The sequence below is a fragment of the Eimeria acervulina genome, genomic scaffold, assembly GCF_000499425.1.
Source record: "Eimeria acervulina Houghton genomic scaffold, Eah_scaff125, whole genome shotgun sequence".
NCBI classification, from domain to species: Eukaryota; Apicomplexa; class Conoidasida; order Eucoccidiorida; family Eimeriidae; genus Eimeria; species Eimeria acervulina.
Window position 1 is genome coordinate 1 of NW_013550315.1, and position 13,076 is coordinate 13,076.

Here is a 13,076-nt window from a genome sequence, read left to right on the forward strand (position 1 = left end):
TATATATTGATATATATACACTATTACTTTTTCTACGTTGTTTTAATAATATTAATTCATATGCTTATAAAAGAAAACCAAATAAAACAAATAAAAAATATGCATGAGTTAGAGTCTTGTTGCCGATGGAGCGATAGATAATAACGCTGAAGAGTAATTAATAAATGAGTAGCATAAGCATATAAAAACAAGTATAATCCTTTAAATAAATAAATAAATATATATATATATATTTATTTATTTAAAGGATTATACTTGCTTGTAATTATATATTATAATAAATAAATATATATATATATATAATATTATGAATATAATGAACTTATTACGGTGTACCTACCGAATAAAGCGATCAGGCGTTGGTAAGAGACCCCAGTCAACGCGCACATCCCAATATAACATAAACAGAGACCCCAGACAATATGAAAATACCCACAACAAACACATCGCGTACACACTAACTCCTAAGTCCAACCTAAGCCGCAAACACCCACACAACATACAAATATATATATACATATATACTTATATATATATTTATTTATTTATATTTATTTATACATATATATATAGACTTATATATATATATATATAAATGTATATATGTATATATATGTGTGTGTGTGTGTATTCCTATGTGGGAGTACGTAAGTATATGTATTTTGACATTTCATACATACGTGCATGCCATACATATGCGTCTGCATGTACATATGCATGTATGTTTATCTACAGATATATACATATAAACGTATACATATATATATGCGTATATAGATATATAAACATACATATATGTTTCTAATTAAATACGCCAAGTAGAGACAGCTTACAAGAAGAAACAAAAGCATGCAACTGGATCGCAACACCAACTATACGCTCATCTTTCCTTCAAAAGAAAAAAACTTACAGACAAACCCCCAAAAAACAACACCCTTCGCATGCAAATTAAACGCATGCATGCATGCATGCATGCATGCATGCGATGTGTGGGGTTACTTACCACGGGACGTTGGTTGTAATTAACACTAAAATGCCGCATGCATACTTTGCCATGTTCATTATGTGAATGAGCCCAGCCCCAGGCTCTGACAGTCTGAACCTGCGTATACACCCCAGCGGCAGCCAAGCTAAAACTGCAGAGATGCCTAGACACCCCAGAGGCAATCACTTATACAAACTGCAGAGATGCCTAGACACCCCAGCATGAAGCAATAAGCCAGGGAAGCATTCCCTCCGTGCTACAGCCTATGCCCCTATTATAGCCAAACGGAGCAGTAAGAGGGTCTATACTTATATATACACATAGAAACTAAACACAATAAACATATATATATAAATATATATTTACTAATAGAAAAGTATACATATTAGTCCTTTAAATGCGCATTGTTACAAACGCAACTGTTGATGGATGGGCATATGCTTTTTGCAGAGATGCATGAGGTGTCTGTACACCACAATGCAAAGAAATAAACAGCAGCAAAACGCGCTGCGATGCTGCTGCTTACCTGATGAAGCATTGACAGAGTCGAAGGTAGAAAGGCAGACCCAGCAGCAGCGGCCGCACGAGAGAATCACCTGCAACAGCAACAGCAGCAGCAGCAGCAACAGCAGCACCAGCAACAACAGCAGTAGCATTAGTAGCCGTCCACAGCTAAGACAGATATTTCGTCTTCACCTAAGTTGCTGCAACAAGTCTAGCAGCCAGCTGTACATACACCCCACGAGAGGCACGCAGAGGCTCACCGTAGCACTGCGCCGGGCCACTGCTGTCCATGCCCTTGCTGCAGCAACAGCAACAGAAGCAGCAGCAGCAGCACAGTGCAGCAGTGCAGCAGCATCAACTCTCAGCAAACGCAGCAGCAGCACTTTCTCGTTCGCATTCACCTCAGTGTAGCAGCCGAAGCAGCATGAGCAGCAATAGACAGGTCTTATGCTGCTGCTGCTGTTGCTGCTGCTGCTGCAGCGAGGTGCAGCAACTCCTTGTCCTACCCGAAACTGCCCGCAAGGTGTCCCAGGATCAGCATCAGTCAGCGCAAGGGCAGAAGCAGCAACCGTAACAGAAAGACAAACTGCAGCAGTAGCAGCGGCAGCAGCAGCAGCAGCAGCAGCGTACCTCAAGTAGCAGAAGAGATACTGCAGGTCCCCAAGGGGCTTCGCAAGAGACGTGAGGACATCCCCAATTATATTAGCCACGAGCTTCACGTCGTGTACAGCGAAGACACTACAAACAATGCAGCAGCAGCAGCAAAGGCAGCAGCAGCAGCAAAAGTGGTAGCAGCATATGTGCAACAGCAGCAACGGCAGCAACATCGCGGTCGCTGAACGGTTCGCCCGACGCGGGTACCACAGCAGTAGCAGCAACAGAATAGAAAGCAACAACAACAGCAGCAGCAACAGCAGCAACAACGGCAGCCAAAAACAACAACAGCAGCAGCAGCAGCTGAACTTGTAGGCATTCTGAAGAAGGCAAGGTGAAGCACTAGCTGCAGCAAGCGCGCCTACCCGGCCTTCAGCACTGCAAAGAAAGCCTCTAAGACTTGTCTCCTCGCTTTATAAGAAAGAGAACGAGAGGGGAACAGCAGCAGCAGCAGCTGCAGCAGCAGCAAACCCAAAGGATAATAGTGGTACCTGCAGCCACAACAAGCACACCGCAGCAAATGACATCGCTCAGGCAAAACCGGAACCTTGCTCTTGCTGCGGCAGCTGCTGCTGTTGCTGTTGCTGTTGCTGTTGCTGTTGTTGTTCCTGTTGTTGTTGCTGTTGTTGCATTGTCTGGGAGCAGCCTCACGCCACAACATTGTTAGCTGCCGCTGCACATCGTGTAACAGCAGCAGTAACAGCAGCAGCAGCAGTAGCAGCAGCAACAGCAGCAGCATGGGCCCCTCTCACATCTGTCTGTCTCCCATTAATCGTAGTTTAGAGTCAACGAGATAAAGAGCACAAGTAGAGATGGTGAGGACAAACTGCAGCGCAGCAGTTTGAAAGAAGGAGACACTTGAGGCCTGTCCCCTCGGCGCCAAGTCTAGCAGAAAGCTGCAAACAAAACAGCCCGCAAACAAACCCCGCAGTACATACATCGCAATGCCTCTACCAACATGCTGCAGCAACAGCAACGACAGCAACAGCACCTGCTGCTGCAGCAGCAACGGCAGCTAACGCATCAGCAGTTGCTGCTACAGCTGCAGCAGCAGCTGCAGCGCAACAGAGAAAAGCTTCTTCAGTAATGTAGCTAGTACAAGATGCAGCCATGTGCGCTCTATAACCCCTTGGCCCCCCTTCCCCCCTACTATCCCCTCTTCTGGTGTACATCCAGCTCATATGGAGAAGGCTTTAGTGTCTCTTTATGCATTCAAATTGTTGTCGTATGTGTGCATTAAACCCTCAGGGATGATGATGATAAATACGTAGAGGCCACAAGAAAAGAAAACAAATAAACCCAAGCCGGCTGCCCTTTCCTTGCGGTGAACGTACACCCCACATGAGCACCCCGGAGTGTTGTGGTGTACGTACAACTAGGGTGTACTCACAACCGGGGTGTATGCACACCTGGTGTGTACGTACACCTGGGGTGTACGTACACGTGGGGTGTACGCACAGCTGGGATGTAGGTACAGCTGGGATGTAGATACAGCTGGGGTGTATGTACACCGCAAGTGTGGGGAGGCGTACCGATAGTTTACGCCGTAGTGCTCCATCACCGCCATGGCAGAGGCGGTGGCGAGCCAGATGAAGGACCAGGCGAAGGCGAGCCTGTAGATGTAGATGCAAAAAGGAGACAAAAGGAGACAAATAAAGAGACACAAGGAGATAAATGGAGACAAATAAGGAGACAAAAGGACATAAAAGCAGATAAAAGGAGACACACAAGAAGATAACAAAGATAAAAGGAGACAAAAGGAGATAAAAGGAGATAAAAGGAGTCAAGAGTAAATAAAAGGAGACAAAAGGAGATAAAAGGAGACATACACCGCAGCACGGGATCTATAAAGAGACAGAGGGGGCCCTTGGCTATGAAAGAGACAGCATGAAGACAAAAGCAAATAAAGTAAAACAACAAGCAGCGCCGCGAAGGAGACAGAAAAACAAGCAAGAGACAAAGGGAGAGACTGCTACATAGAAGACAGACAGAGACACTCAGTGACCCCAGGAGACACATAGAAATGGTGTGGGGTCCGCTGCAGCAGCAAGCCGCTCGCTGTCTCCACCTGAAGAGAGGGAAGACAGCCATAAGGCCTTCATAGTCGTAAGCAGTTGAGGGAGGCATAGGCAGCAGCAGCAGCGCTGCTGTCAGCAGCAGCAGCACAGCTAAACACCCAACCAGAAAGGAGACCCTCGCTTCCTGGCGGAAGTATGCTCCCTAAAAGGAGACAAAAAATCACACAAAGCATTAAAGGAGACAATTTGCTGCTGCAGTCTATCTCTTCTAAACCCGCATTACAGATAAACAATAAAGGAGACACTTCTCGCACTCTGTCTCCTATCAATCTGAATCCAAGCCAAGCAGCAGCAGAAGAGACAGTAGAGACGGCAGAGGAGACAGAAGCAGCAGAGACAGCAGCAGCAGCAGCAGCTGCTGCTGCTGCACTAAAGAGACACAGCGTTATACCCCTAGGCCCTCAGGAGCACGCAAAGGCAAGACATTTAGAGACAACTCTGAATCCTCTCCAGCTACGCGGCGATAGAGTGTTCGCGCCGCCCTCTGCAAACAAACAACAAAAAAGGAGACACAAGGAGACACTGTTACAGCATATATATATATATATATATATAGCAGCATCTATATATAGATTTATATAGATATAAATCTACATATATAGATTCATATATATATATATATATATGTGTATATAGGTTTATATACACTTAGCACAAGACAAGGAGACAAGGAGACAGAGAATAACAAGAGATATTTTAACAGCAAAGCAAAAGAAAGGAGACAGAGACAAGGGGCAACTAAAGACATATTATAAAACGCAAGACAAGGAGACACTCAGACAGCAGAGACAATAGAAATAAAGACAAAGACAAGACAACTCCACAGTTGCAAATAAACAAATACAAACAAACAAACAAAAGAACAAACAAATAAAGAATACACCTCAACAAACAATCAACCCGACAGAGAGAGAGAGACACACACACACAGAAATGAAGAGAGAGACAGACAGAAAAGGAGAGAGAGACAGAGACAGAGACAGAGACAGAGACAGAGAGAGACAGAGAGGGGCACAGAGAGACAGAGACAGAGACAGAGACAGAAACAAATAAGCAAGCAGAGAGGAGAGGAGACAGAGAGACAGCGCAGTATCAGGAAGAGTAATCTTACTCTTGTCTTGGGTGGTATACGTATCTGTTTATTAAAGAAGTTTGTTATAGCTTCAAAGTCTAGCACTGCTGTCCCCTTAGGGAGCTGCAGCTGTTTGTCTCTTTTCTTTAATGCCTTCCATAGCGCCAGCAGATTTAACCGTCTATACACCTCAAGCTTCTCTAGTGTATCGAGCAGCAGCAGCAATATACGTTCAAGGCGGCGTAAATAAGCAGCTTCCTGTGCAAAGACGCATGCATGCAAGAAGGCTGTGTAATGCATGCAGCTGTTTGGGGCTGTTGTTCTTTTCTTTAGAATTACCTCAACGTACAAACAAATAATGCATGCAGATGATAATGCATGCAAGAAAACAATGCATGCAAAAATAAACAAATTGCGAGGTAAATGAGAAGCAAGAGAAGAACTTCATCAATAAAATGAGGTGGATACAGCATTTAAAACAAAGAAAAAGAATTAAACAAAGACAAGAATAAAACAATAAAAAGAATAAAATAATTAAAAGAAAACAATAAAAAGAAGAAGGAATAAAATGAATAAAAGAATTAAAAGAATGAACGAATAAAAAGAATAAAAGAATTTTAAAAAAAGAATAAAACAACAAAACGAATTAAAAATAAATAAAAGAATAAAAAGAAACAAAAGTAAAAAGAATCAAAGAATAAAAAGAATAAAAGAACAAAAAAATAAAAGAATAAAAATAATTAAAAAATAAAAATAATAAAACGAAGAAAGGAGACACTCCCTACGAAGGTAAAACAAACAAACAGCCCCAAAGCGAGCAAAACAGCAGTGCATGCAAAATGTAAGAAAAGGAGACAGCAGAATAAATACAAAAAGGAGACAGCAGAATAAAAGAAAAAGAAGAGGAGACAGCAGAATAAATACAACAAGGAGAGGAGACAGCAGAGTAAACAAAACAGTAAGAAAGACAGCAGCATAAAGACAAGAACAAGAGAGACAGCAGCATAAAGATAAGATAGACAGCAGCATAAGTATACGAACTAGAGAGACAGCAGCATAGACACAAGAGAGACAGCAGACATCGCAAAGGAGACTGCTAAGGGGACAAAAGAAAGAGAAGTCTTCGTGGGCCTCACCTGGCTGCTGAGTGCCTTCTCTTCAGTGCTATCTGCAGCAGTAACAGCAGCAGCAGCAGCAGGTGGTGCAGCAGCAGCTGCTGCTGCACCACCTGTCTCCCTTAGAACATCTCGAGTGTCTCCTTCACTCGTCTTTGCTGACTGTCTCCGTCTCCGCGCTGCATTAAATGCCCTCAGCTCCACAGCCACAGCCTTCAGTTTGTCTTCTAGAAACCCTAGCTCTTCTCCTATATGCAAACACGAAGCATGCAACAACAACCAAACAACAAGCTGCTGCTGCTGCTGCTGCTGCTGTTGCTCCTGTTGGTGTTGCTGCTGTTGGTGCTGATGCTGCTGCTGCCGTTGCTGTTGCTGCAGTGAGTGTTGCTGTTACAGTTTGGAGTGCGGTGTGAGCAACGCTGCTCAGCAAATGCAGCAGCAACAACTGCTGTTGCCGCTGCAGCAACAGCAGATGTTGCTGCAGCAGCTGCATCAACAACAGCAGTTGCTGCTGCTTATTCTGGATTAGTTGCTGCAGGTTTGCTGCTACAGCTGAGGAAGCGCCGCGAGAGGACGTTGCGCTGCAGTGCCTAGGGAGCATTTGGGGTGTCTGTACAGATGCTGCTGCTGCTGCTGCTGCTGCTGCGTCTGCCTTACGGAAGAAAGCAGCAACCTTTTTCTTCTCGTTTTCAATTGCAGCACCAAATGCAGCAACGCACTTCGCCCTGAGTGTCTCTGCTCTTATGCAAACTCCCTCAGCTTGTTCATCTGTAGCAGCACCAGAGGAGACACTGCGGTGCTCCACTTGCTGCTGCTGCTGCTGCTGCAGCTGCTGCTGCTGCTGCTGCTGCTCGCGCACATCCTGCAAGAGTGGCTCTTTGAAGGAAGCAAAACCGTGCTGTTGCAGTTGCTGCTGCTGTTGCTGCTGCTGCTGCTGCTGCTTCGCATGCGTGTGCAGCAGCAGCACAGGCTTGGTATCTGGAGCCTTTACAGCAACAGAGAGAGGAGGTCCTGAAGACAGGGGAGACAAAAAAAGAGATAAAGAGACACTTCGTGAAGCTGCACATACACTGCATCGCTGCTCGCCAATCACTGCATGCAAACAGCAGCAAATGGGGCAGGCAAACCCTCAGTCTACAGAAGTAGACAGTTCTGTGTTGCAGTATAAATAAATAAATAAATATATATATATATATATATATATGTATATATATGTATATATTTACATGCATACATATACATATTTATTTATATGTACATCTATAATATTCACGAATAGACGCATATAACTACATATATACATATATATTTATATGCATATATGTCTATATATATATATATATATATTTATTTATTTATATGTACATATATGTCTATATATATGTATGCGTATATAGATACAAACGCCTGTAGATATTGATATATGCACAGAACAACAAGCAGACAGAAGAAGAGAGAGTGAGATGTCTATAAAAAGCAAAGCAAAGAGGGAGAAGGAGACAACAAATGCAAACAATAATAGACAAAGCAGCCAGCAAGCACGCAGCAAACAGCAACAAGTTGAGGTGTTTAGGCAGCTCGAGGTGTATAGGCAGCTCGAGGTGTATAGGCAGCTTCACTCACCCCCGCCATCACCGACTGTTGAACTTCTTTCAGGCGTCAGTCTGCAACAAACACATTTAAAAGAACATGCTCCAGGGGGTAAGGCCACCCAGCAGCAGCAGCAGCAGCAGCAGCAGCAACAGCAGCAACAGCAGCAACAGCAGCAGCAGGCTGAGCCGCAGCAGCAGCAGCAGGCTGAGCCACAGCAGCCAGCCACGCGCACAGCAAAACATCAGCACCAACAGCAGCACCACAAGCAGCATCAGCATCAGCAGCAGCATCAGCAGCAGCACCACCAGCAGCAGCACCACCACCAGCAGCATTAGCAGCAGCAGCAGCAGCAACAGCAAGAGGAGCACGTACTGCCAGCTAGCGGGTAGCAGCTTCGATAGATATCCAGGGTTGTTGATTGTCTCTATCTTTTTCTTTTGCTGCTTCAAGAGGGCCTTCAAGCATTGATAGTCTACGTAGTGCTGCTGCCACTCGGGCACCGCATAGCTGCGGAGTTTCGCACCAAATTTCATTGCTAATAGTTATTAAAAACCGCATGCAATGTTGCTGCTGCTGCCTCTGCTGCTGCTGCTCTTGCTGCTGCTCTTCTCACTGCGCCTCGTGCTGCTGCTGCCCGTGCTGCAGCTGGTGCTGCAGCTGTTGCTGCAGCTGGCGCTGCAGCAGGGGTGCAGCTGGAGCCGCTGCTGCTGCTGCTGCGAAGGCTGCTAGTTGCTTCTGCGATCATGCAGGTAAAGTTCACCTTCAGAGCAACGCAGGTGCTGCTGCTGCTGCTGCTGCCATCTTTGTTTCTTGCGGCTGCTGTTGCTGCTACGCTTGCTGCTGCGCTTTCAGCTGTCGCTTGTGCGCCTTAATCTTCCGCTGCTACAAGCGCGGATGCCTTTGGTGTTAAAGTAGCTTCTGCTGTTGTTGTTGTTGTTGTTGTTGTTGCTGCTGCTGCTGCTGCTGCTGCTGCACATGCAGCAGCAACGGTTGCTGCTGCCGCCCTGGCTGCTCCTCCAGCTGCTGCTGCAGCAGCTGCTGCTGTTGCTGCTCTTTGTGAAACTTTTTTGAGGTTTTTAATGCACTTAATTAATCCTGTCTGAGAAGTTTGCAGAAAATGAGAAGAAGAGCAGCAAATGCCTGCAGCAAAGAAGAAGGTGTTGCTGCTGCAGTTGTCCTCGTGGCTGCCTGTACACCCGGGAGTTAGTATGAAGAATCAGCAGCTGTGAAAGCGAAGATTGCTGCTGCTGCTGCTGCTGCTGCAGCTGATACCACTGTTCCTGCTGCAGCTGCTGCTGCTGTTACAGCTGCTGCTGCTGCTGCTGCTAGAGGGTATACAGCCGCACACAAAAGCCTCTTCAGCTACAGATGCGCCTAATAAAGAACCTGCATAAATAAAATAAGATAATATAAGTAATAACTTCAACAAATGTTAGTGCTTGTTATTCTCCTCTGTATAGACACTCGGATTTTCTATGGGGGCCCCCGTGGGGCCCCCCAAGCCGTAGGGGGCCCCCAGCCCTCTAACCTTTGCAGCAATTTAAATATTGTTTACATTATCTACAATTTAAATATTGTTTATATTATCTACATCACCTTTTTAATATTTCAATTCTTTATTTTTGTTGCTGTGGATTTATTAAAGGCTTCCTGCTGCAGCGCTGCAGCAGCAGTGTTGCAGCAGTGCTGCAGCAGCGCTGCAGCGGCGCTGCAGCAGTGCTGCAGCAGTGCTGCTGCAGCTTATGCGTAGCATTATAGAAGACTAGAATAAGCCAAAAAGGGTTTATTAAATATAATTAAATTAAATTAGACGAATAATATTAGAGAAATTATATCGTTTGCTTCCTTTTGCATGCAGGCAAAGGCTAAGCACTAACTATAGCAGGCCCTAGGGAGCTTAAATATATTTGTTTTTCTTTGGAATGTCTAGCAATACAAAGTGCAATTAATTAATGCGTTTATCTCTGCTTAATCCGCAGCAGCAAAGGGCTCTTTGGGGGGGCTATACCCCCGAAGGGCCTCCATTACTTCTGTTAGAGATTGATGTTGATATATTTATTGCTAAAGGGAAGCAAATGTTTAGTGTTACTGCATGCAAACAAATGCATGCATGCATTCGTTTCCATTTGTTTGCATCGGTTTGCATTTGGGGCTGGACATGGGGCAAGAGCAGCGGCAAGATGGGTTATAAACAGCTGCTGCTGCTGCTGCTGGTGCTGCTCTTGGGGCTGTGTGTATGAAGAGAGTCATCTTAGGTATTGCGCGAGAGTTGTTTGGTGCGTCAATATAATAAATATAATATTAATATACTCAAAAGAAGAGCAGCAAAAGCAGCAGATCTTTCTTAGAGCCTAAAGGCCCCTAAAGGCTTCTGCAGCAAGGAAGCAGCTGGTAAGGAGTAGCTGCTGCTGCACATCTTGCTGCATCCTCTACTATAAGACAGCCTAATCTGTTGCTGCCTTTAAGCCCCAAGTTTAAATGCATGCTAAGAAATACTCTACAAGAATCTTTAACTCTTCTCCCTGTCTTACAGTATCAGACATTGATAACAATTAAAATATCTACAGCAGCAAAACAATTGCTATCTGCTCTCTGCATGCACACATGCCGATACACCTGAAAGGCAAATGCATGCACAAGACAAACCTTTACGCAATTTGTTTGCTCTTAAAGCCCCAAACAGAGACTAAACTTGAAGCGCCCTCTCCTGTCTTTGTTTCTGTCTTTAGCAGCAAAGTGTGTTAACAGACATAGCAGGAGACAGCAGCATCTGCAGCAGCAACAATATCATTTATTAACTAAATATAGCAGGCAACTGCTGCTGTAGCAGCAGCACTAGCAGCAGCAGACACTGCAGCTAGTGGTGCTGCTGGTGGTTGTGCTCGCTGGGTAGACTTGAAGAAGCAGAGAGGGGCTTTAAATAAAATTAAAAAATAATATAAATAATAACAAAATCAAATAACACACAAAAGCAATCAAACTCGCTGCTGCAGCAGCAGAAACACACAGCAACAAGCAGCTGCAGCAGCCGCAGCAGCTGCAGCAAGCAGCAGCAAGTAGGCCCTGGGGGGCCCCCCCCCCTGCGAGACGCTCAATGAAGCCCCCACTGGTATTGAACTGTAGGGGGTATTTATTGACAATTAAATGAATTATATTTTAATATCTTTTTAAATAAATTTAATTGTTTTTTATCTTGAAATATTAACAAATCTTCGTGCAGTTTAACTCTAAAACCTCCACCCAGCCACAGCAGCGCTGGGGCCCCTCCGCTGGCTTGTCTCGCAGTCTTAGAAGGTATTCAAGGAGATATTCAATATTAATTTAAGTTTATAAATTATAATTAAAGTTTATTATTACAATACTCGCATTGTCGCTGCTTTATCAGCTCTTCTCCTCCTGCTGCTGCTGCTGCTGCGGCTGTTGCTGCTGAGACGCGAGCAGCAGCACTCATGGAGTTCTGGGCGTTGAGGCGGCTGCTGCTGCAGCCTTTGCTGCTGCTGCAGCGGGTGCTGCTGCTGCAGTCATTGCTGCTGCTTCTGTTGTCTCCTCATGGATGCATCGAGCAGCAGCCTTTCCAGCATGTGTCGTTGCTGCTGGTGCCGTCCATAGCCGCAGCAGCAGCTTCTGCTTCTCCTCCCCCTCCTGCTGCTGCTGCTGCTGCTACAGAAACAGCAGCAAACGGGTCTGATATCCCTAGGGGCCCAGTGCCTAAGACAATGGAGAGGATAGACAAGGCGCTGCCTTTGCTGCAGCAACAAACTTTGTTCATAGTAGACAACGAGCCCGTGCTGGAGTCGCATATAGCAAGCAATTTAATTCATCAGTTATTATATACCTTATCTATCCCTCAAAGAAACCTGAGGCTTCGGGATGAGGCCCTGCTGCTGTGGGGTGGCTCTAAGAGACGAGCTGCAGTCTCTTTAGGAAGATGGTTAGCTGAAGAGGCAGAGAGCCTCCCCGAAGAAATTCAATTTGTGTTTATATGCTCTGCATACACTCGAATAGACCCCAAGACCTTTGAGGCTTTGCTACAGGAGCTGAAGATACAGCTGGGAGATGTATCAGATAAGCCTTTTGTTCTTGGCTGGGGGCTTACAGATGAAAACCCCACAATCATTCATCATTTTGCTCCTGCAGCTTCTCAGGTGTATCCTCACCTCGATGCAGGGACATTGTGGTCTCGTGCTGCATTTTTATCTTTAAAAAAAGCAATTAAAGAGACGCCTCCTCCTCAGGCAATTGAACGAGACTTTGTTTATGAGCTGGCTGTACACCTGAAAAACACGCAGCAGCTTCTGCTGCTGCACTCTCCTTTATTTTGCTCTACACCTCCATTAGTAGAAAACTATGAAAGAAGTCAAAGTACATATCCCCCCCTTCATATACGACCGAAGCAGCTGCCTGGATCTGGTGCTGCTGCATCTGTAGCAGCAGCAGCAACAGCAGCAGCAGCAGCAAGGAAGCAACCCTTGACTGCAGCAGAAACTCAAGCAGCAGCAGCAGCAGAAAAAGTTGCAGCTATACATAAAGGATGTGTCTCCTTTAACAGCGGCACCCGCCACGCCCCTGTCCTTTCACATCAAATATTTGATGCTCTTATAGACTTCGATGAAGACCTCATGGTACACCCCAAAACCCTAAACCCTAAACCCTCAGAAGGGAGCCTCTCTAAACAACACGCAGAACATTAGCTGTTGTATAGACGCCTAAAAGAGAGCAGAGGAGGCAGAAGACAATATCCATACATACATGCATACATACAAATATATATATATATATATATGTATATATGTATTATATTTGCAGGTGCAGAGAGAGTTGGTCTCGGAGAGGTTTAGTGCAGACGAGAAGATGGAAGAAGAATATAAAAAGGCTATGGATGAACTCGAACGCTCAAGACCTGCTTTTATTGTGGAGCCCCAGGTACATACACCCCAAATATAACTCTTTTTCCTGCTTTTCTCCGTCTTATACACACAAAGTAATGCATTATAACCGTATTTCATGTCGAAGGCTAGAGATGGGCGTGCATGCATAATATATATATATATATATATATATATATATATATATAT

General features: G+C 45.0%; 2 protein-coding genes across 2 annotated transcripts in view; one reads left to right on the forward strand and one right to left on the reverse strand.

Annotated features, from left to right (window-relative positions):
* Nucleotides 1-340: 340 nt before the first annotated feature.
* EAH_00018850 (hypothetical protein) lies at nt 341-8,534 on the reverse strand (the record flags this gene model as incomplete). The annotated part of the gene is made up of 14 exons (XM_013397405.1): nt 341-475; nt 1,004-1,148; nt 1,512-1,581; nt 1,996-2,227; nt 2,509-2,634; nt 2,896-3,039; nt 3,164-3,235; nt 3,676-3,756; nt 4,320-4,363; nt 4,613-4,705; nt 6,430-6,656; nt 7,066-7,419; nt 8,032-8,072; nt 8,374-8,534. Coding segments are annotated over 14 exons (1,925 nt in total), but the record flags the coding sequence as incomplete, so codon positions are not given.
* Nucleotides 8,535-11,717: 3,183 nt separating this feature from the next.
* The window catches only part of EAH_00018860 (hypothetical protein, conserved), a gene marked incomplete at both ends in the record, with an annotated part of 3,046 nt that continues 1,687 nt past the window's right edge, over nt 11,718-13,076 (forward strand). Inside the window, 2 exons of the mRNA XM_013397406.1 lie at nt 11,718-12,623; nt 12,808-12,924. Coding sequence (XP_013252860.1) covers nt 11,718-12,623; nt 12,808-12,924 — 1,023 coding nt within the window. The remainder of the gene's footprint in view (nt 12,624-12,807; nt 12,925-13,076) is intronic.